Consider the following 24,866-nt stretch of genomic DNA (forward strand, 5'->3'; position numbering starts at 1 on the left):
AAGCCTTTCCTGGGGCTCTCCCAAAGCCACAAACCCCCAAGAGCGGCTCCAAAAAAGGGAACACGCTGCCTAAAGCGGCACTCCAAAACACCCCCGCTCTCGGCTCCCGCCGCAGCCGCTGAGGGAGGCTTTGCGAGACAGCGCCATTTATAGCCGCTGCCGAGGAGAGTGACAGGCGGCCCAGCCAATGAGTGGCGCCATCCGCGGCGGCGCCCATTGGCTGCCCGCTGTGTCTGCGGGTGGGCGGGGTGGGGCTCCGCGCGCTCCATGGCGCTCGGGGCGGGGGGCGGTCGCCGGGGTTGGGCGCGCCGCTGACGCGGGGGGCGGGCGGGGAAGGGGAGTGAGAGCCCCGGCAGAGCCCGCACAGCCCCCGCGCCCCGCGGGTCCGCCGTGCCGGAGCGCCGCGCACAGGTGAGGACGGCAGCGGCGGTCAGCGCGTCCCGCTGCCCCTGCGCGCCCCTGCGGACCGCCGGCTCGGCTCCGGGTGGGGGGGTCCGGGGACGGGCGGCTCTCCTCACCCTCTGGAGTGGCAGCACGGCGGAGGCGCTTCCCCTCCCCGCGGGTCTCTGCGGTGTCGCCGGAGGGAGGCTGGGGGCCGTCCTGCTCCGCCATCTGCCCGCCAGCTCTCCTCTGCGCTCCCGTGCACCTGCGTGGCGGTGCGGGGAGCGCCGGCCGCTCCTCCGCAGGACTTGCTGCCGCCCTCTCCCTTCGCCCGCTGCTCGGGGGTGCCCGCGGGGCTCCGGGGCAGAGCGCCGCTGCGTCCTCTCCCTCTCCTGCTGGGGTGCCTGGGGGATACCCCGCTTCCCACCCTTCTTCCTCCTCGCCGCGCGCTGGCATCGCAGGGGCGTTCGGCAGAGTTTGCAGTTTCCTGTGTCTGCTCCTTCCCCCGCAGCCTCGCCGCGATGCCCCGGGCGCCGCGCAGCTCCCCGGACCGGCGCTCACCCTCCCCGCCTCCCTCCCTCCCTCAGTCCCCGTCAGCTCTCGCCCTCTGCCGCCCGGCAGAGCTGGCGGCTCCCGGTGCCCGTCACCCCCCCAATTTTTCGCTTCCCCGACGAGATAGCTGCGACCGGGGCGGAGGGGACAGCGGGGAAGGTCCTGACTAACTCGGACGGTTTCCGCGGAGGCAGCCGATCCCTCTTCCCCGTGTTGGGGGGCTGCGGGATGCCAGGGCGGCGGTGGCGGCGGCGGGCTGCGCACCGCGGGCTGCGGGGTAGCGTGTCAGTGGAAATACGGCGGAAAACCCCTGTTTAGCAGGTCCCCGCCGCCTTCGCCTTTTAGCTGCCGTTTCCTCACGGGCCGTTCTTCTGTGCCTTCAATAGCACTCTTTTCAGTGCAGCAGTGCTACCGCGGTAGGAGATTTCGCACCCTCCCGGCAGGATGGGGTCTGGCTCATCCTCTCGGAAGTCTGGCACGCTTCGTGCTGTGATCCCGCACCATCCAACCCTTCAGCAGCTATATGAAGAGCCTTTGCAGGCGCACTGGAGTGTATCAGTTTTTATGGTTTGCGGTTGGGAATATGCTTTGTATGTATTTTGGGAGTGTCTGGATACAAGCAGAAACTTCTTGCTTTTTTTAAGATGTGATTCAGTAGGGTTCTGTTCAGCCATTCAAGATGTGCCAGCACCTTCAGCACCCTTGGCCTTCAGCATCCAGCCGGGTCATTCCCTTTGATCTGCAGTGGGAAAGGTTCAGGTCATAATGACACTGGCAAATTTCATAGGCTTCATCTGTCTAGTTATACCCTATCATACTGTCATCTCAAACTGGATTACCCCTCAGTTAAATTTGTTTAGATTGTGCTGTAAATTATTGAACAAACCTAAAGTGACCACCTGGGACTTAAATAATTTATTTGCAACTACACATGTTTTGCTGGTTTAGCTATACACATTTTTTAAAGCTGGAACATGTCTGGTTTATGCATGGCCTTGGTGTATGCAGTTTGATATAGTGAAATGCTTAAATAATCATCTAACTGCTGCTGAGCTCTAGCTGAGCTGCTGGTGCCTGTGCTAAGAGGCACCCAAAGAGAAGGATGAAAGCAGAACCAGCCAACTCGAACTCATGATAGTTATTGATTTGACACAATGTTGTGCATACTGACTGCTGGTTAAATCGGGTTACTACTGTTCCTTTTAAATTTTTGTTTTCTGAATTTTTTCTGACTCTGTTTTTGAGGATTCAGATAGCACAATGAGAGGCCCTGATCGCAGCATCTTGGTTTTGTTGCAGCAAATGTAAAAATTACGCCTGTGTTTTCTGGAAAGGCAGACGGTTCCTTGCATTATTGGATAATATTTCTACTCGCCTGGTTGCCCTCTCTTGTTTGCACATTGGACCAGCTGCCCGTTGCCCTCCCTGGGATAATCCCTCCAGCTTGCAGCCTGGTCCTTTGTGCACACCTGAGCTGCTCCGGAGAGATCTGTCTGATGCTAAAATAACGGGGAAGCTAAGTTACAGTTTCAGAATACTGAAACAGGATAACAATATCCTTGCTTCTGAGACACTTCTGAGTTGAACTGTTAGTCTCAGTATCCTAGTGGCTTACTCTGGTAGTTTGGGAATCACATGAACTTCCTAAATTCACATAGACAGTCCTTATAAAACTTTAGGACTTGGAATCTTTGCCTCTCCTTGCTATTACAGTTCATCAAGACAATTATCATTACCCATACTTCTGGCTTTTATTATGTCCATCTCCCATTTTGATACTGATGATATTTCCTGGCATTCTGTGCTCTCTGTGTTAGCTCTTTATAGGTGTCCCAGTTGTCTTTTACATTGTGTTGAGCTTGGGTTTCTCATACCGTAAGGTGTTTTTGCAGTTCTTTCTATTCCAGTTCATTATTTTGTTTCTCACTGAATTTTATCATCCACTGTATCTGCTTCTCATGTACTTGCATTTGTTCCCCTCCTCATAGGTACTGTGGGCTTTCTGAGTTAATGTTTAAAGCCACAAACCTATCTGTGCATGAAGTTCTTCAAACAGAGCACGTTACTGGAATTATAGGTGAGGTAACTGTGGTCCAAAGGTAAACACTTCCAGTAACCTAGATGATGTGACTGAAATTTGAACACAAGAGCATGTTCAACTTTATTGATTGTTTCCATTCTTTTGTTAACCATGCTTGTTGGTTACGCTTTGTTTTGTGGGCCCTTTGGTAGAGGTAATATGTGCTGTGATATAAGCTTGGGAAGAATAGTTCAAATTGGACTGGAATCTCTTGGTACCGTAATAATAGAGAGTGTTTTTTCCCCTCTTCTGAATGCAGCAAGGCAAGAAGGTGACAGAGACTGCTTCCAAAGAAAATGCAGAGCAAGTTATTTATTGCTGAGTAACATACTTGTTTCAGATATAGTTTATAGTGGGAGACAAAACTTGGCAGTGCCTTGAAAGAATGTTGACTGGTAATGTTTGACTACTGTAGAGATGATTTAATACTTTGAAAACCTTTCCCCTCTCTTTTAAAGTTGGTTTATTTATTGCCCTCTACTCTCTTTGTCTTGCTTAGGATAGTGTGATTAGCACGACTGGCTGGGTTTGGCCAGTTGATGATTTTTTAATACCAGGATATGGAACCTTCCTGAGAGATAAAACTGAACTGTAGGTAACTTACGTTTTGTCTTTATGCCTGTGTGGTATAGAGGAACAAACCATGGCTTTTTGGGGTGTTCTGGATTGATGCCAGTTGGTATGGATTGAGCAGTCTCTGCATGTGGGGCTGTAGTCTGTGCTTTAGCTGCAGCTGAGATAGGAAAAAAAAGGTTGTGGATGGATCAAATCCTCTTGCACCGAGCAAAGATGAGAGACGTCTGTTTGTACACAGCGTTAAAAGCTCTGGTCTCTCAACTCACTGGAGACAGTTCTGCTCCTGCAGTTACCTGAGACCCACTGATTTCAGAAGGTTTTGTTGAAGTGAGGTCTTAGGAGTGGGGCCTCCTGAAAGTTACTGCATCCTGAAAGCAGCTGTTGTATCAGTTTGACACCTGCCAGGTGACACATGACCTTCCCTTGAGTTGAAAGTCAAATTGTAATGTTGATGGTGTGAGTGTTTGTCCTTCAGTGACCAAATTCCTGTGAAATACAGCTCCCCCAGATGCAAATAGTCTTAGAAAAGGCACACATTAATCTAACAAGTTCTATTCTCTGAGCCAAGACTGAGGCAGTGAGAGGGCAGTGCACCTAAGACACAGCAAAGAAGATGTAGTGTATTTCAGTTCTTGGGGGACTCTTCTAAGTATTTTTGGCATAATCTGTTAAAATTTTGTTTCCTTTAAACAGGACTAGAAGAATAAAGAGAAGCTGGATTGACGAGAACTATAAAAAAGCGTACAGCACTTTGGAATGGATTGATTTATGATACATCTGATATGTGAGAGCTACACTTCGTGTTGCTGCTTTCCCGGGGCTGCTGGAGTACTTGAGCTGACTCCACTGCAGCAAGCCCAAGTGATCAGTCCTCACCACTAGCAGAACGTAAGCAAGTGTGATGCTGAAATGAGATGAGGCTCCGAAATGGAACTGTGGCCACCGTGTTAGTTTTCATCACTACTTTCCTCAGTTTGTCCTGGTATACTGCATGGCAAAATGGGAAAGGTAAGGAAAAAGCTCCAAAACCCAGTCACCTTCACGTGGCTGCATTTCTGTGTGCTGCTGCTGTATGCTGGCAATCTGAAATTGCTTGTTGACTAGCTCTGCTACAGAAGGTACTGCCTTGGTGAGAAATAAACACTTGCTAATAAGTTAAGGAAAATTAACTTTGAGTGGTCCTCATTTAAAAAGGAAAAAAAAAAAAGATACCTTAACAAAAACAAGTGCTGCTCTTGGAGGAATGGGTTGGTCAAGGCTGAGCAGTTGTGGTTCGATTTTATTATTTTTTTGTTTCCTGGTTTATGGTTGTTGGAGAAACATATGTTTGTTTTTGGTTGGTGGTTTATTTATTTTTTTTCGTGTGTAACATATGGCCAATGGACCCAACTAGAGAATGTTATTTTTGGTTTTGCTTTCTGTCTTCCCTGGTGATTTACTGATGGCAGTGGCAAACTGCCAATCAACACTGTTGGAAGACTTTTCTTGCTGTCTTTGAAAAAAATTTTAAAATACTTTTTGTTAAAGTATCATGTAAGAAGTGAAATACAATTATGAAATCCACTTGGTAACAGGAAATGCATCTATTAAAATAACAAGCAATTTTATAAAATACTTAAGTAACTGTTTTGTATAGTAGACTTTTATCTGTTCATATATCTCTGATCTTACTGCACTCCCTGTGAACCCTGAAAAATTCAGTTTTTCTGAGGGTTGGGATTGTTTATGAAAGAAAGGTGATTTAGTTTTGTCCTTCAGTAAAGCAAATAAACTTGTTCAGCAATGTTTTCTAGAAGGAAGAAAGGATTGTTTTTATTTTATAAACATCTGATCTCTTGAAAAATAGTAGACTATGTCCTTCAAAGATCAAGTAATTTTAAAACTAATAATCATCTTCAGTGATTGTTTGTTCTGATTGTTCTGCAGAAAATATTATTTTCAGTTGTGCCTCAAGTCCAATTAGAGGAAGCTGAGCTTTTCCAGGAATACTGTCTGGAAATGGCCAACTATAAAAGAAAAAAGAGGCAGATGAGTTCTGTGGCATGCTGATTTTTTTTTTTCCCCCATTGGACACTTGTGGAAGAAGCAGATGCTTTGTGATCTCTGCTGTAGCAGTTGGTTGGTAGGCTACCCTTCTGAATGCAAGCAGCAGGAAAAATGTCAGGTTCTCAAGGTTATGGTAATGTATAGAATTTTAAATTAGACAACAAAAGCTGAGATGTGGCCAAGACAAGGAAAGGGTGTCTGAATAGCACTGGAAGTAGTACTTTCTTCATTTTGACTACTAACCAATTCAGTAGTTATATTTTTACTAATTTCTTGCATAAGAAACTTGTAAGAATTTGGCTCTTGCTTCAACAAAGATATGTTTTTATGAAATTCTTCCAAATGTTTTTTTTCTTTCTTACCTGAAATATAACTTGCAAGTCTTGTTCTCTTTTGTCAAAGCATGGCACAAAGAAAAGTCTCTGCTAAATCAACAAAAACCTGCTATTTGGAGAGTATACCATATATGGCACTTTGTAACAATTTAAGATTTTGTTAGTTAGACTTCTCTTTTTTTAATACTTTTGTTTTCCATCTGAATGCTTAAAATCAATACTGTCTTAATGCTGGTATGAAAGTTCTGCATTTGTCTTCTTCAAGATCTTGCAGTTGAGCATTAAGATAATAGTTTGTGAAATAAAAATCAGTGTAACAGGACATCAGTAATTTGTTAATCATAAATCACAGTTATGAAACTAAAATGTAAATAATATTGTTCAAAAGTTTATATATAGAACATTGTTTTTTAATTTTTTCACAGGTTATTCAAAATCCAAACAGATTTGAGTTAATTCAGTACCATATTTTCAATCAATGTTCCATAGAAAGGTTTCAGAAACTGATGACAGATGATTGCAAAAGTTATTTTTTCCAGTTCAATGTAATTTTATAGCCTTGTGGGATGGTATTTTAATTCATTGATAATGCTTTCATTACAAATTTTGGAGTGGCTAAGTTAGAAACAAACATAGCTTGCTGTTCCCATTCACTGAAAGGCTGTGGGGTGTCACATTCTTTGATTATCATATTTTGTTTTTCATTACATTTAGATTCCTATAGGTATTTGTCAATCTCTGGATTGCAAGTTAAATGTACAGTGAGAAAATGGTGTTTTATGCTTTCTTAAAGAAAAAGCTACCTCCCTCAAATCACTCAATGATAACTAAAACAAATTCTGCTTTTTAAAGGAGAAGCATAATGCTTTTTTTTTTTAACTACCCTAATCAGTTTTCAAGTGATTAATTTTAATTTAGGAACTAAGATCTTGGATGATTGTCACTTAAAATGCAGCATCATTTGTAGAATACCAATTAGACTGAGATGATCTGATATTTTTGTAGATCATACCTTCCTCTAGTAAATATATGTAGACTTAGTCTATACAGGATAGGTAATTTAGATGCTTCTAAGTGATGCAGACTTCTAAAGCACTAAAGTTTGTCTTGGCAGAACAATGCTTTACAAATTCTAAGATATGCTGAGAAGTTGTCAGGAGCTGAAGGAAATATTCTGTTTGAAGTGCCATTGCTGGAAAGAGCATGGCTGTATCTTACCCAGAGATTTGATAATGTGAATAACATTTCACAAGTCATGTATTGCTGTTTGCATGAAATGGCCAATTATATGATTTTGCTTTTAAAATAACTGTGTTTGAAGAAGGTTGACTGAAATATCTTTGGTCATTGGAGAGAGTCTTCAAAATTAGTCCAAGCTCTTTGTTGCTTTCTGGACTTCACTGAATGTGTAGAAGCACTGATGTTGTAAGGAAGCAGTACATGTGCTGAATGCACCTGGGAAAGACCTCTCCTGGGGAATTCTTGCAAATCAGTTGATAGACCACTTTCTAGGGTTTAAAATGTGCTATGGTTAGCATGAATGAAGTACATGCTGGAAATGGAATCTAAAAAATGCTCATTACTGTGGTGCACAGAAGAAACACTTTTAAAGAATCTGCAGTCACTTCACATTCACAGTTAGTTCAGAGTAAGACGTCCTTGAGTTCCTCCTAAAACTGAGCCCTTATGCAAGGAATAACTTTATGCTTAATACTATCTCTTCTGACTGAATTGTGTTTTCTGGTACTACTGACCTGCTCAGGGTCACTGGTCTTCACCACCTCATTTGTGAGCTCTAGAAATGTGGTGGGTTTTTTACCCTGAGGGCACTGCTCTTAAGATCTAACCAGTACAGAACAGTACTGCATACCTATTAGACCAATCACAAAATTTACATCAGAGCAGTTGTGTGCTATGTAAAATGTGTAACTTCAATGCTTTTCTCTTTATTGTGACTTTTGGTCTGAGTACATAATGTTCCAGGAAGAGCCCTATGCTCCATAATGCTAAATAACCTCCCCTTCTTAGATCAACAAACTTCCTGATGGTTGTGGAAATTGGGAAGGAAGGTAAATAACTAGTGCAGAATTAGTGCAGGCATGGTGGGATGGAATTCAAGTATTTTTGCATTTCAAGTATGTGACTTTTATTCTTGGTCAAAGACAGTTGTTGGCAGCATCTTGCATCACTTCTAGATGTTTGGCTACTTGAAGTGTTGAGAACAGGTACTGCAATATCTATTGTCAAAATCTGATGCAATTTAGTCCTTCAGAATTGGTTAAACTATATAGTTGTCACAGCACCCTGCAACCATTAGTGTAGTTAATCATTCTTCTTTAATGATGAAGAATTGGTTGAAGAACTTCTGTTTTTCAATTCATCCAGGGGTGTTGTCATAACTGCAGGATTTCCTCACTACATGGGGATGTCTTTTACTAATACAAATCCCATGTGAAGACCTCCAGGAAAACTTTTGAGATATTTATCTAGCTTCCTGGTTCACTGAACAGTCACTCATGCTTAAGTAATGAAGGTTGAATGTGTTTTCTTTTAAGCATTAAGTTTTCTCTCATTTGAAGAGAAAATGGCCTAGGCTTTATTATAAAAGTGTCATCTTCTCTCTCCTCTGTCTGTTTTCACAAAATTAGAATCGCAGTGCTGGTTCTCAGCCACAATAGTCATAAGTGTTCAAAAACATCTAAACTTAGCAAGGATAACAAAACCTAACTGTGACTAAAACAAAAAACCTCAGCCAGGGGTGGCTAATTTTGGAGTAAGAAGCAGCAATATTTTTCCCCGGAGGAAGAAGAGTCCTACAGGAAGAACCACAGAGGAAACAAGGCAAGGAGGACAGAATCAGTTCTATCTATCTATCTATCTATCTATCTATCTATCTATCTAATCTTCCCCCTTGGCACTAGTTATGCAATATTCTCATTAAGAAAAGATGAGAAATCTGAGAGATACATGTATTTTGCAGCTATAAGCCACCTTAGTTTCTGCATGGATCCTAGGAGAAGCTGTTGTTCAGGTAAATGCTGCTGCAGCCTTCTGTCTGCATGTTCTGATCTTCAGAGTTAGACACTCATTTCCCACTGGTATGTGAGTTAAGACCAACCAACCAAAAAAGTTAAATGGACTACAGACTAGGAGGAGTGAAGGCAGGGGAAGGGAAGGGATGGGCTGGGATGCTAAAGTAGAAAGTGCTTTTAACAATTTATGCCAGTTTGAAGAAGAGGGGGCTCTTTCATTTCTGTTAAATAGAAGGAAAATTCTTTGAAAATTCTGTTGCATATCCTCCAGGAGCTGAAATTAAAGGAAATAAGAATTTCCTTTTTCTTTTTAACACCAGCACAGGAATGTTGTCCTGTTCTTTATCTAAAATAAATTTCAAGCTTGTTTTCAACAAGAAATTGGCCTATAGCTTACTGATACTAAAAATAGTTGTATTTCATTAAAGCTAATCAGGAATGTAGGCTTGGTTACTGGTAGAGAGCACCCTGTCCTGGGTGAATAATATAGAATAGCTGTATAGCTGTTCAGGTGGGGCAGTGTTTGGGTCTGCAGCATCTTTGTCTCTGTCTTATGACTGCTGCAGGAGAACTCCTCTGGCAGCAGTGATTTTTGGAGAACTGCAGTGAAAAGGATTGCTACCAAAGGGGTTTTGCAGCACTGCCTTGCTCCTGGCATTTTTTGGAACCTGCTAGCTAGGTTAGCTCATCTGTTTATGGGATTATAAAACTTGTTGCTACCAGAGTATTTAATGGGATCTGGCTTAGCCAACATCTTGAGGTACTGCTCTTGATTACAGCCTACTGTTAGAGTTGGGGAAAGCCCTTACTTCTGCTCAGTGCAGCTTCTTGTAATTCTTCTTCAGCCTGAGTCTTCCATGACATAGCCCCTCTTGTATCCAGCCAAAAAAAGAGTGCCTGCTTCCAAATGCTACATTAGTGTTAAGGAGTTTTATTTTTACCAATTTTTGGTAACAACTCGTCCAAAATGCTGGTTCCTGCTCACATCCAGAGACTATTGAGATTATCACAGGTGTAATTTAGCCAAGCCAGGAAAGACAGTTGCATGTGATACAGCTGCTCCTACCTTACTGTAACATTTTTAAGTGAGTAAAAGGGGCTTTGCAATGATCTGTCCTTTTTTGATGACAATTGATATTTTCCTTAGTGAATCTAGATGATTAGAGGCAGAGAGTTCTTACTGGATTTCAAACAACACCATGATGGGAGGGGCAACAAAGGTAGACAAAGAGAATGAAATTTAAAATTGATTAGGCAACCTGGAGACTGAGTCAGGAAGTGTGGTGAATGGTGGGTTGAAGATGGGTGAAAGTGCCCCAGTCAAAACATGGGGTGCAGTAAAGAAAAAGAAAATCAAAAGTGTACATGAAGAATTGGGAAGAAGTTTTATGTTTTATTATAGGTAGGAATGGCAGTCATGCTACATATGACTCATCATTATTGAAGAAAACAATAGGAGTTGAACAAAAAAGAGGTTTAAGGAAATATGTATAAAGTCTACTGCTCTAGCAAGACACAGGAAATCTTTTTGCTCTGCTTTGTACTGTGTCTGCTTTGTGAGGGTGCACTGGAAAGAAAATAGATGTATTAGATGGGGTTCAAAGAAGCAACAAGTGATCAAAGATCCAGAAAGTCTACCCTATAAGGGAAGGGTCAGTGTCTTGACATTCCTTACCTTAAAGGAGAGGTGTGAGGTGAGAGACAGGAAGGTAGTTTTCAAATATTTTAAAAGTTCTTGTCAAAAAAAGGAAAAAAAAATACATAATCTATTGTTTGTGGCCATAGTGAATAACAGGATCTAAGGGACTGAAATTGAATGGGAGAGGAAGGTTTGATAGTGGATGGTTTTTGTAGTGGCAAGTATAGTTACGTATTAGAGTAGATTATTGGGGAGGAAGTGTTGGTGAAGAATTTTTTATGTAGGTAGTTTCAAGAATAGTTAAATCAGCAACGACAAATAAATGATACCGTAATTGGTACCAATAGAGATTTGAGCTAGCAGAAAAAGAATGAGTTAAACTGATTTTTAAAGTCAGTATGACACTTCCAAAATAAATCTTAGCTAGGGAAGACCTACAGCCCAGCTTTGAAGTAGCAATTGTGATGAAATTAATTTTGAGCAGGGGATTCACTAGATGACCTCCAGAAGTCCCTTCTAACCTAAATTTTATTAGTTATTCTTGGCATTTGCAAGGTTTATCTCTCCTTATGCCAAGAGCAACATGACAGTGTGTTTCATTACTAAATAATATTGATGTTTGCATGAGATATGTGAGAGTTGCCATTTCTTATAATATAATTTGATCCCTTAAAATACATTAAATATTTGCTTGTATTTATCAGATTCCTTTATCTGTTTATTTTAGTCTCTTACTGTTATTAACAATAAACAACCACTTCTATAGCTAGGAGCCATGAACATACTGTGTTAGAAAAACATCAAAAAATTACTTACTTTTATTTTCAAGTGTGATTTTTTTTTTCCCCCCCCCTTGTTTTTTTTCCCCTCCCTCTCACAGTTTGGAGTAGTATCATACTCAGTAACCTTTTTCCTGCTGTGTAATTATGACTTTATTTGCTGCTGGGATGACAAAAAAGCTTTTTTCATTATTGATACAATCTTTAGGACTAGAATCCTGAAAGTTGTGTTGTTTTTTTTTTTTTTTTAGATGATACACTGATAAGTCTATAATTTAGTTTTGTTTATAATGCACTATATTTTGTTTTCCAAAGCATGGTAGAAAGTGAATAGAAAGCAGTTTCCTTGCTCACAGTGAAAGGCTTTATTCCAGCTAGTCTCTGCCTAAAAAGCAATTGCTCTGCAGTATTTTAAAGCTGTGCTTCCAGCTGTTTTTCTGGTTGTCTCCTCAGCTTTCATGCAGATTTCTGCCTATTCCTGTGGATGCTTCCCACAGATGTGCCACCCATCCATATAACTGTAAACAACAGAACCCTTCTTTTTCGCTTGTGACAGTATGTAATTTTACTATAAAATGCTCAAAAATAACTTAAAACTTTTCAGTACCTATCAAGCCTAAATTTTGCTATAGTCGCCTGCAGATCCATTGTGGTCTTACAAATCAATGCCATGGATGTGTAAGTTTCCTCAGACAGTTCAGAGATGGGCTGAACTCAATCTTTTTTGCCATTACAAATTACTAGTGTAGTACTTGTGCCAAGAAACAGCTCTCATACTTGGTTGCACAGCCCCTGGAGACGAACTGTAGAGCTGCTGTTAGAGAGAGATTTGAATGAAACAAATGTGATGGGATTACATTTGACTTACAAGGTTGTTGTTAATTTGCAGCAATGTGTGAGCATGATGAAGCTTTGATCCTGAGTTGCTTGCAAGGAGGACAAGTGCCCTAGGTTGACTATATGATGCTTTTCTCCCCAGTCGTCTTGTTCTGTTTCTGCTGAATGATAAGTTTTGCACCTTTAAGACTTGTTCCAGAGAGCGAAGGGGGGAGGAGGAAGCGCGCAGTTTGTTTCCAGACACTGCCCTCACTCCGCCACATTCCCGCTCCTGGACTGTGTTGTCTGCGGATGGACAGACAGCGGGACAGAGCTCTCCTTGGTTTTAGTTAGTTTAACTGAGGCAAAGAAGTTCCCGGGACTGTGGGGATTTTTTTCCCTTTTCTTTGGACCTGTTTAAACCTGCTCTGGACGGAACACCGAGCAGAGCGCCGGCAGCTCCCACCTGGGGCCCGCCGGGCCGGGCCGGGCCCGCGGCGTTTCCAGCGCCGGAGGGACTGATCAGAGACTGAGCTGAACTGCAGCCGGGGAGGGGACTTCCTGAGTTTGTCTTCTCTTTTGGAGCAGCAAGAGGTTTTGTTGTTTAATATTGTTTAGGTTTTATTGTTTAATAAACAGGTTTTTTCCACTTTTCTCCAAGGAGGCATTTTCTCCCGAACCAGTTGGGGAAGGGGCCGATTGAATCTGCTTTCCTAGAGGAGCCCCTTTGCGGGGTTCTCTCTCAAATTTGCCCTGAACCAGGACAAGTTAGAAAGAATATGTTCTCAGAAACAGTTTGTTCAACACAGTTGTCAAGGCACAAAGAAACTAGGAGCGTTAGCAACCTCAGCCCACTAGCGTGTGTGGAAACAATAACCAGACTTCTGCAATGACTTGAGTTTTGTGCCCAGGCTATTAAGAATTTCTAAAAGTTTCAGCTCTTAAAATAGTGCTGGTAATTTTGAGATTGTAGTACTCACTCCTCTGAGCAGTTATTTTTGCTAGATGAATTTTCTTCTAATGTATTACTGTGTTAGACATTTGGCTGTAGATCAAGCATTAATCTCTTTTTAGGAAGCTGGGTTTTCTTGATGTAGTTCCTGCCTTGTATGTATATGTTTGTTTCTGAGAGGAGGGAAAGGAATGGTTTCAAGTAAGAGCATCTTGATTTACATGTACAGAAACTCACTGAGTTCCTGACAGTTCTGTCAGTAGAAACAAATCATGTTAAAGTGTTTGGAAGCTTTCAGGTTATCAGAAGTGGTTGCTTTTTCCGTGTTCTACTGTGTTCCACTTTGCTGTGTACTTTGTTTCCTTGCCACATTGGACTTTAAGTTAACTCTACTGAGAATATTCAGCATCTTAACCTTCAAAAATGTTGAGCTCTGAATGTTCAAGAATATGTGAGCATATTAATGTGATAATTTTTGGACAAGATTTGAGACACATACACACGGGTCTTCCTGAACAAGACTTCAGTTTCTTCATGGAAATTTTTCCTGGGCATGTAGCAGACACTGAGATGGCTAGGGCCCCATGGAGGATGGAGGCTTAGAGATAAGAGAATGCTGAGTCAGAGTAGCTAAGTCTTCACTTAGGTCCTCTGGCCTAGCTTATCTCTCTGTGACCCTATAGGTTATTTGCCCTAACCCTTATACTTGGTCAGTTCCTGAGCCCCCCTAACCCTATATAAGAAGCCACCCTGGCCCATTCTGGTTAGAAGAGCTGCCGTCGGAACCCTTTGCGAACTCCCTGCAAATAAACCATCATGGAATCTCCGAGGCTGCCTTCTCCTCTCTCTCCGTCTGCTTATGTGGAAGCCACTGTGGCCAGCACCTTAGCAAGCTAAGAGCTGAAACTATAAAGGAGCTGAAAATCACCGAGAGCTGATAATCACTGTGCTTGCTAAGGTGCCAGGCTATAGGGCGCTTAGGGCTCGGACACCCGGCCTGCGGAAGGCTGAGCTGCCCGGCCCGAGACTGCTCACCTGAGGAACCCTGGTCCTGTATAGATCTCACTATCCGGCTAGAAACAGCCCAGTGGCATTACACATGGACAGAAATCCCTTCAGATGCAGAGCCTGCAGCCTGGATGGGTGGGTGCTGCTGCACGGGCATCCTGTTGCTGATGAGGTTACTGCATGACCAGAAACTCCAATCCCGTACACACAGACTGAGCGTGCACAGTAAGTGACACCTTTGGGAAGCTTTGTGTAAGTGCATATTTGTGATAAGTAGTTGCTGAGCAATTACACAATAGTGCTCAAGTCCATATGCTTGGGATGTCTGAGAGGGGTCAGCCACTCAGTTACTGCACAGTTGGTTGGTGTGAGTCACATTCTGGAGGATGTGTGGAGGTGCATGTATTGTAGAGTTTGTTTGCCTGGAAGCATCAGAGTTAAACATCTTTGCTTTGCACAAAGGTTGTTTGCACTCTCTGTTGATTAGAGGGGCTCTGGAAGAAATAGGGGAGACTTTTCTGGAATTCACGTGTGTACACACGTGCTGGTAGAATAACTGCTTTCTCATAGGTAGACTCCCTCAGGTCAGGGCTCATTTTCCCTTGCTCTCCTCCTCCACATTGCTTTACTGAGTTGTATAGAATGCTATTTTATGTTACACAAAGACCCTGGAAAAGGGACTAATGCTTGACTCTGTGTTTGTAGTATGTTGCTTTAGACCTAACTGTATTTAACTCAGTTTGAGGAAAGTGTTTAACTTGGAACGAGCTGTAACTGAATGGAAGACTTCTCTTGTTGTATTTTGGGATCCAGCAATTAATTGAATTGGGTTTTGTGGTATTTTAGCTACGTGTAGATTAAAGCGATCAAAGGTTTGAATTGAGTGAAGCTGAGAATTTATTCTTATGCAGGACAACAACTGATGCCAGGACATTCAAAGATTGTTTAGTTAAGGGCTTTAAGTTGTTTTCAGTGCAGTCATAAGATAACCTAATATCTTGGATAATGAATGTAGGATGGCTTTTTTCAAAAATTGCATTTAAAACATGCTACTGTATCTTCTTTTTCCCTCTGTCACTCCTTCATAATACTGTTTGATTCTGGCTTGTTTCAAATTTACTGCGGAATAACAATTAACATTGTATTCCTGTGAGTTTGGAGGAATACTCTGTGCTGCCACTGCTCATGTTCTGCTGTGGGTGCAGAGCTGCTGCAGCACTGCTGCTGCAGGGGGTTAAGGGTTGGTGCTGGTCAGGGGTATGGGAGGACATACACGGGGAACAACATTAGGGCTGGTGTGTGCTTGGCCTGAATGCTGGTTTCGAGGGCTGGGGCAGAGGAACAGAGGGTCTTGGGGTGTGGAACAGAGTCTTGGGAAAGAGCAGGGGCTGCTCTGACAGAACCTCCTGTAAGTGAGGAGGGGTGGAAACTGCTGGAAATCAAATCTGTGAAGCTTGTGTGAGTGCTGTGTTTGAGTTTGGGGGTACCCTCCCCACCTCACAGTTTTGGCGCTCTCTAGGCACACAAACTTACCAGAGTGCCAGGTGAGAGAGATGACTTATTTAAAACTCAAGCAGGAATTTACATGTAAATTGTATGCCTTAGTTTTGGATTTTTCATGATCCTGCTGGTTCAGCCCTTCAAAGTGTGAGACAAATGCTTGTGTTAGTGTTCACAGTCTTATTTTTGTACTTGGTAATTTTTTTAATTAGTGGAGAATAGCTCTCAAAGCCTGGCAAGAACCTATGCTTCAGCTTTTTGCTTTTATCTATACCTGGTGTTGTGGTACTTCTTGTCCATGTTGTTGCTATTGTTAAATCTGCCATTGAAGAAAAAGGCATTAAAGGCTATGTGGCTTTGTTGATTATTGAGACATTATAGATGCATTTTTCAAATGGAAGTTGGGTATAGGAGTTCGTTGTTAGGTTAGGGTTTTATACCAAAGGGGAGTGTTGCCATTTATGTTGTTTAGGTGGAACTGCAGGGTGTGTGGCTGATGCAGTTGACCCTACCCTTCATTCTCAAAAACAAAAAAAAAACCAAAAAAAAAAAACCACCAACTTTATAGCAAATTGATTTATATACCACAATAATGGTATAAAAGGACTAGGACACTTAATAAAAACTTCTATAGCTTTATTGATTTGCATCTTTCAAAATTAAAAACTGAATTTTCCATCCAATTTTGGCAATGCAAAAGTTTTTGGGTACAAATCTTTAGCAAAACACAAAGTCCTTCCTGTAAGGAAAATAAAAACTTTTTTTTCAGTTAATTAAAATGATGCTTCTTGGATCTCTTCTTCTGTAGGAGTAATTACTACACTGTGCTATTTCTTCTACAAAATCCTTGTTTCCTTGTTGCAGAAAGGATCAATATGAAAATTATAATTCTTTTCAGAAATGTTAACCCATTTGCAATACAAATGGCGCCACATTTCTCAGTGTTGTAGCATCACAATGTTCAGTAATACTGATGAAGAGTACTATAGTGGAAAAATAATTTAAAATATGTAATTAGCACAGTGATTTGGAAAATTTTAACCAAAATACTAATTTTCTTCACTGAGTATTTTGGAGACTCTACTTGTCACCAAAATCATTTAAAATTTCACCTTCCTATACTTGGTGGCACATACATTCTAATGGCCTTAGTTAAGGCTAACTAGAAGCTCAGTAGTAGAAGCTTTCTCTAACCTTGTGCAATCATATTTCTTAGTGTTTCAAGACCATTGTTTTCCTGTTTATGAGGCAACTGAGATCAGCTCAGTTGATCAGAGCTTGGTGCAAATAACACCCTATCCAGCCTGGCCTTAAGCATTTCCTGAAATGGTGCATCCACAACTGCTCTAGGCAACTTGTTCCAGTGCTTCACACCCTCACAGTAAAGCATTTCTACCTTGCATCTGATCTAAACCTACCTATTTTTTTTTTTCAGTTTGAGGCCATTTCCCCTTTCCTGTAACTTCATACCACTGTAAGTGGTCCCTCCCCAGCTCTCTTGTTGGCTCCCTTTAAGTAGGAAGTGCTGTAAGGTTTCCCTTCCAGGCTGAACAACTCCCAACTTTCTCAGCCTTGTCTTCATAGGAGAGGCACTCCTCTGGCCATCTTTATGACCCTTCTCTGGACTCTTTCCAACACATCTGTGTCCTTCCTGTGCTGGGGACCCCAGAGCTGGATGCAGCACTGCTGGTGGGGTCTCATGAGAGCAGAGGAGAGGGGCAGGCTCACCTCCCTCACCCTGCTGGCCACATTGCTTTTGGTGCAGGCCAGGACACAGCTGGCTTTAGGGACTGCATGTGCTCATTGATGAGTCCTGGTGAACTTCTTGTCAACCAATGGCCCCAAGTCCTTCTCTGCAGGGCTGCTCTCAATCCATTCTCCACCCAGCCTGTGCTTGAACTTGGGATTGCCCTTACCCAGGAGCAGGACCTTGCACTTGGCCTTGTACTTCATGAGGTCCCCTTGGTTCCATGTCTCAAGGCTGTCCAGGTCCCTTTGGATGGCATCTCTTCCCTCCAGGGTATCAGACACCACACAGCTTGATGAACGTGTTGGCAAACTTGCTGAAGGTACAGTCAGTCCCACTGCCCTTGTCACCAAGAGAGATGTTAAAAAGTGCCAGTCCCCATGGTGACCCCTGAGGGTGCCACACATCACTGGTCTCCACTTGGACATTGAGACATTGACTGCAACTCTACTGCAGCCATCCAGCTAATTCCTTACCCACTGAGTCATCTGTCAAATCCATGTCTCTGCAGTTTGGAGACAGGGATGTTGTGCAGGACAGTGTCTAATAATTTGCACAAGTCTGGCTCTTTGCAAGAGGTGAGGGTTAGAGGATTAGAAGAAGCATGAATGATTACCAAATTTGTAATTTTATGGAAACTTCTTTTCTCTTTTAAATCCCTTTTCCAGTTTTAACTTACCAAGTCAGTAACAAGGAGAATCAAACCCCCTATTTCCCTAAATTCTGTAACAGCAGAGAATGTTATGTTAGTAAATGGAATTAGAAGTTCAGTAGGTTATAAAAAGTGGTATGCAGAGAAATAGTTTTCCTTAAAATAAAAATAAAAACCCCACAAAAGAGCTCCCCAGGAATTTGAGGCCACTAGATAGCATGATGTCTTAATACAGGTATATGTGCTTGTTTGTAAAAGGTAGCTGAAGTATTGTTGTCTGATTGAGATCTGAGGAGAAACATGAGATGTCACAGATGACTTGTAGTCAAACTGACTCTAAGAGGTCAGATTACCTATGGGGTAATTACATTTGTTTACATGGTCAGCAAATCTGTAAGTATTTCAAGTGAAGGGTTGTTTCTTGTGCACTTTTAACAAATGTGAAAGAAATGTGTAACATAACCTATCAAGGTTAGGTTTTGTTGTTATTTTTAATGTTGAAATTATGATACCAGGCAGAGATGCTGATTCTAAAGCCACATGCTGCTCAGATCAGATCCATGGTTATGGCTTCTTTGATATGTCCTGTTAGGAATGAGTGTAATTAGCTGTTACGGGGTTTTTGGAAGATACTGCAGTTCATTGGTAGCAATAAAATGTTTGTATATACATACATCTAACCTAAATGATGGAAGCAAACATAATAAATGAATGCAATATGTATGCTTAATACACATTTCTGCAGAAATGTAGAAGGGATTGTTTCATTTTAGTGTATTAAAAAAGCAATAGAAATGCTTTCTTTCACCTAATATGCTTCAATCTTTTAGTGTTGCCAAGAAGGCGGGCTAGACATTGACCTGTCCTGTATCTTAAGTATGTTTCAACGTTATGGTTGTAATGCTTGCTTAAACTGGAGCTTTGTGCTTGCTTGAGCAGCATAGTTACAGTCTTCCTTTTTATTTGGCACTTAGTTTGAAAAAATAATTGTGACATGATGATCTTTGTAACAGCTGTCACTGTAAATTGTGTTTTTGAGGTAATACTGTGATGTTGTTGAAGGTTTCCTAGTTTCTTTTACACTGCTGTATGCTTTAAATCTTGTTCAAGACATGTAAGAAATGTCAAAGTGGGATGTTTTAGTGACAGTTACTTGAAGGTAATTTTCTTCACTGTAAAGAGTTACTGTCCAGGTTACATGAATTCAGTGCTTTGTGTACAAAGCTGAACTTTTCTTTTATCAATTTCCTTAACTGAACTCTCTGTGCAATGAATGTCTACAGCAGAAGTTACAATAATTTTTGTTGTTCTGCTTTGCTTCTTGGGAATAGAATGTATGAAGGGATGTATGATCACATCCCTTAGTGTTTCTGTTCAGGGATAGAGGTGTGTTAAATACTGATTGCTTATTGTGGGACAGATTAAGCACATGATTTCAGTGATGTTTTTATATCACTGTCCCCTTAAAGAAGAAATGCCAGTAGAGGTGGCTTTACTTAGTACTGGGGATAAAATAAGAACCAAGTAGCTGGAACCTAAAAAGCCCTGAGGTTTATATTCATCCACAGTGTGTTGGGTAGTGTAGTTTATTAGTCAGAGAAATGTGAATCCTAGTAAAGTTAACCGTCAGATCAGGACAAATAATTTGCAAATGTATCATTGTGCAATTTTTTTTTTTGAGTTCTTTTTTTTATTTGTTTGGGGTTTTTTGGAGAGGGGAATTGGGGAGTTTTGGGTTTTTGGTTTTGTTTTTTTGGGGTTTTTTTTGGTTGTTGTTGTTGTTTGTTTGTTTGCTTTTCCCCCATCACTGTAGCTTGCTTTTCTCTGCTTTGAAAGAAGACCTTCAGCTCAAGTGCTGCCAATAACTCTTCTCAAACAAATCATGTGTTTAATTATCCTTATTGTCTGAAGCAAGTGCACAGACAGAGGACCATATGCTTCTGTTGACTTGACCTCCTTATTTGTGGCTGTCTGGATTTTCTGATATATTATTCTTTTTATTCCTTATGTCCAAAGGAACATTCAGATTCGCTGTCAGCCCTCATCAGGGGAGGTTTGAATGTGGTGTCATACTGGATTTTATAATTGATTTATGAATCTTCTTAATTGTGACCTTTCTTTATTAAACAAATTATATCTGGAAGCAAAGGTGTGCAATTGCATCTGGAGACATTTAAAACTGTTCCTGGCTGTTCTATTCAGCTATGAAAATACTCCTTAAGTAAATCATTCATCAGTTGTCACAACTCTAGTTTGGATTCTTTGGCTTTTTAATTTCTTAGGATTGTTTTTCCTCTAGAAAAATGTTAAATTTTGTGGATTTTTAGAAAAAAAATCAAACAAACATGATGTACCATTTCCTGCTTCTATTTTGATTGGTAAGCTACATAATTTTTAGTTTATTTATATTAAAGATTGAAAAAAATTGAGGGAAAGCAGATTCTCATATCAAAGAACTATTTATAAGAAAATTGATTTTGAAATTTACAGTTCAAAGTAGGAAGTAGAAAAAAAATTCAAAATTGATTTTGAAATTTACAGTTCAAACTGGTTTTACCAGTTGATATGACAAAGGATCATATTCAGATTGCTTAAAAAATTTTAGAGACAACAACTTCAGCTCCTGCTGCAAAGGAATGTTTAAACAAAAGTATGTAAATTGAGATTGGATCAGGCCCTGAAAATTTCAAAGCAAGCACTTCACACTTGTGCTAGTGCACTAAAATTGGAAAGAACAAAAAACATTATTTGTTTATAGAGATCCTTGAAGTGCGAAACGTGAAAAATGAAGTAAATTAGAAATGAAGTAAATTAGAATTATTGAGTTTTTTTTTTTTACCAAGGTTAGGAAAACCTGCAGAACCTTCCCTCAAAAACAAGTTGTTCTTCACAATGAAAGCTACTTGAATGAGCACTTTTAAAAATACTTGCAGTCCTGATAAGTACATTTCTATGTGGAAAACAAGGGCAATAAAGAGTAGTTCTGATGGATTGTTTTGGTAGATTGAACTAGTGAATTGCTGAAATGACCTATCAATTTGAATAACACGATCAGGGATAAAGAAATGACTTGCCCAATTGTTTTCCTGCGTCTTGATTTTGTTTGTTTGTTTCCTGATGTAGAAAATGTTTTGTCATGATTAGTAGGATGCATTTTTTTGTAAATCAGCTGCCATATTTTTCTGTCTTTAATTTCACAGAGTATTATACTTACAAAAATTTGCATATTCTCTAATCCCTTCAAAATAATAAGATAGTTTTATGAATAGGCATAGCTACAAACTCTGTAACTAAAAAGGCCTACAGAATCAAGTGTTCAAAGAGGACTGATAAAATTTGACCTTGAGCAGTTTTCTTAAGAGCTTTTATTTATAGCATGTCTTGTTGTTAGCCTTTACAGTATACTGCTTTATTTGTATTTGCATGGTTGATTGCTTTACTGCTTTGGATTTTATAACTCATCATAGCTTGTTTATAAAAGGTTTTAATTTCACTTTAAGAGCAGGGAGGCTAATTAGCTTTTGTTGAGTAGTCATCCATGGTAATACATTGTAACATTTCAAGGACACTATGTATCAGTTTTTAGCTAGTTTTGAGACCAGTCAGAATCTGATTTGTGAGCACCCTTGAGGTTTAAACTTTGGGGACAAATTTTGTTAACACCTTCTTTACTCTTCACTGTTTGACATTGCTGATTTATAAATATGATTTGTGCCTGTGTGCAGGTTTTGACACTTGATAATTAGCTCAGCTTGCTACAGTGTTTTGCTGTTTTTGTAAGTCTAGATGTCACAGGAGGATTCTGGAACATCTTTAATATCTCTCTTGTGTGGACATAGCTTTTTGTCTGTGCCTGTGTGATTGGTTTGACAATTCCTCTGGCTTGCCTCCCCTCGGCCGGACATTTGAGAATGCGGTGCGTCGTCTGTGCCTTGTGAATATCTTCTGAGCTCTGGAGTCACTTCCAAAGGGCAATGGAAGCAATGTGCATGCTATCTCAGTAAATGCCAGTGTGTGTATTTTGTCTGTGCATCTTTATTGTGGATACTGGATGACTGTATAGTGCAGTAAGAACAGAATTTCATATCACAATATTGGGTAATTGTATTTGCAGTTACATTTTGCAAAACCTGTGCTAAAGAGAAAGTGTAGCCTTTGTCAAAAAGAATGTCAGTTTTAAGATGAAATTTAGAATTACTTAAGTGCTAGCATGGTAAGAATTTTCTTTTATATATTAGAGAAATTAACTTTTTTTGGCTGACAGATATGTCTGCCACGTATTAACATAGCAGGATTTTAATTTAAAAGGATATCTGCTTTTAAGAGATGAGGACGAGTATTTTATCACTAATACTACAAATGTCATGGCTTGCAAGGTACTTGGATATTATGAACCAAGCATGATCTAAAAAATTCTTGTTGCTTACATCTGTGGGAATGAAGTGCAGGTCCATGCAGGTATCATCATGACTTACTGGATACTGATTTACTTGATACTACAACTTCATGGATCACATAAAACATCTGAACTGATTTTACGGGAAGTGCAGAACTTAATTTTTATACCTCATGTAGCTCAAACAAAGAAATGTTCCTGTAAGAGCCATGCCAGATTGAATTGGCTGGCATGTTGACAAATCCCTAATTCACTGAAGAGTAACCTCCTCTTGCCTCACCACTGTCTCTGTATGAAACTCAGTGTGGAAGCTTGCTGCCAGCTAAGACCTCTACTCTCCATCAACCTGTAAACTGATCAAAATCCTTGATGGGAGTGTAATGAATTAATACATGGAGCTTGTTAGAGCCTCTGACCCGTGGCATGATGGTAACTACTGTAGGCTTTTTATAATGGGAGTAAATGAGTTGTAGAATAACTAATCACAGAAATACCTGAATTAGCACTAACTACAGTGTGTTCTCACAGATTCAAACATTTATTTAATGGCATTTTAATAACTCTTCAACAGGGTGTACAGAAAAATGAGGCTTTTGCTGCAGAACCTTTAACTTGTGAAAGCTGGAAGGGTTGTCAGTAGGGTGGGCCACAAACTGTTACATTGGTGAGTGTAGGACTGTTGCCTGTGATACACTGTTGATTTGAAAAATGGTTTAAAGTCTCCCCACTTGGATAAAGCAAAAGTTCTGTTGTGTCAGGTATCTGTTCCTTCTCTAGGTGTTTTACTTATTGAGTATTTGTGTACAATGCTTGTTGCCAACCAGAGGCTTTTGTCTGTGTGTCCTCTTGTTCTTTAATGAAAAAAGGGGGTGAGGTATGGTTCAGTTGGGCAAGGGCAAAAAATATAAATCAGGCCTACAATTAATTGGCAAAGCTAAGCCCTCTGTGCTTGGCTTGCTGTCTTTTTTGAGTGCCAAGTCTATTGCTGATTACCTTTTTGTCTGTGTGGCAGATCCATCACTTTGGGTGTTTAGCTGGTTTGGAGTTTGAAGGAAAGCTCAGCTGTCTGCTTGTGATATGGGAAGGTCATAAAGCTCTTCCTGATCTTGTCTGATGCATCTGTCTTTGGTACAACCACCCATACTAAAACAGAGCTCTTGAGTAAATTATAGCTTGTCTCTTATTTATTTAATTATTTATTTATGTGAATGCAGCCACCTTAGTTCAACAATTTTAATTCAATATGTTCAATTTTCAGTTGTGAAAATGGCCTGTGATTTAACATGTTTGGTAACCTGCTTGATTGATAAGATAAATAACAGCTTGCAAAGCTTTCATACTGCTTTTTGTCCTGTAGACTGTAGTTCTTTTAGCAGACAGCCAAGGCTTTCCTTGAGGAATAATGGCAATACTGAGAATCGCCAAAATATTCTTCAGTTGTGAAAGGGTTTTCAGGCAATTCTGTTTCCTTTTACAAGTGTGCACTCCACTCAGTTTGGAAGTGCGCTCAAATAGTTTCTTCATGAAGTTTTCATGTTAGAATAGAATAGGCTGTTTCAGTTGGAAGGGAACTACAGTGGTCATCTAGTGCAGCTGCCTGACCACCTCAGGGCTGACCAGATGCTAAAGCATGTTGTTAGAGTCATTGTCCAAATGCCTCTTAGACACTGACAGGCCTGGGGCATTAAAAAATCTAACTTGGCTAAAAAAGTAACATGAACAAAAAACTAAGCTGTTGATGATTTTAATTGACTTTGAAACTCTGTAGCCTTAAAATTGCTTTGATTGAGTTTCCACAGTATGTTTTCTGTTTTGTTCTTCAGTAGTATTTCATTTGGAATTAGAATTCAGCAGGTGTTCTGACAGTGTTGGTAATTTACCTGCAATTCAGATTTATGCTGTTTCAGTTGAGCTGAAATACTCTGCAAAATGCTTTTCTAAATTCAAACCACAGCCTATTTTCTCATTCCTTTACTGGATGTCCCTTTTTGTCTCAAGGGAAAACTCTTTGCTGTTACAAAAAGCAGGGGTGAAAGTACACGAAGAGATTTTTCAACAAGTACAGACGCCCAAACTAAGAAATTATTTGCGTGGTAAGATGTTAGAAACTCCATGTTTTAAAACTTTGAATTTTTCTTCAAATTTAGACAACTCTTTAGCAATCTATGTAGTCAATATTGTTTATGGCTAAGAGGAAAGTGGACTGAGTTTGAAATTTTGGGTTAGTGGTGTCTTTTTGGAATATTTTTTTTTTTAACAGTTATGTAGTAGAAGAACTGTAAATAACCCATAGGAGGCTGAGAGCTGAGATTCATCTCTGGTTAAAAACTGGCAAACCAGCCGGGTTTCATTTGAATTTTCACTTTTGAAAGACT

At 40.6% G+C, this 24,866-nt stretch overlaps 1 protein-coding gene across 2 annotated transcripts in view; it reads left to right on the forward strand.

Moving 5' to 3' along the window:
• The first annotated feature begins 348 nt into the window (after positions 1 to 348).
• Positions 349 to 24,866, forward strand: part of MGAT4A (alpha-1,3-mannosyl-glycoprotein 4-beta-N-acetylglucosaminyltransferase A) — a 77,702-nt gene continuing 53,184 nt past the window's right edge. The window contains exons 1-2 of one of the 2 annotated variants that reach the window (XM_084201479.1): positions 349 to 411; positions 4,283 to 4,597. In XM_084201479.1, coding sequence (XP_084057605.1) covers positions 4,504 to 4,597 — 94 coding nt within the window. In that variant the 5' untranslated portion in view covers positions 349 to 411; positions 4,283 to 4,503. Of the gene's footprint in view, positions 412 to 2,946; positions 3,011 to 4,282; positions 4,598 to 24,866 lie in introns of those variants that run through there. The other variant, XM_084201480.1, reaches the window with a different exon arrangement.

The sequence above is a fragment of the Fringilla coelebs genome (assembly GCF_963513975.1).
Source record: "Fringilla coelebs genome assembly, chromosome: 2".
NCBI classification, from domain to species: Eukaryota; Metazoa; Chordata; class Aves; order Passeriformes; family Fringillidae; genus Fringilla; species Fringilla coelebs.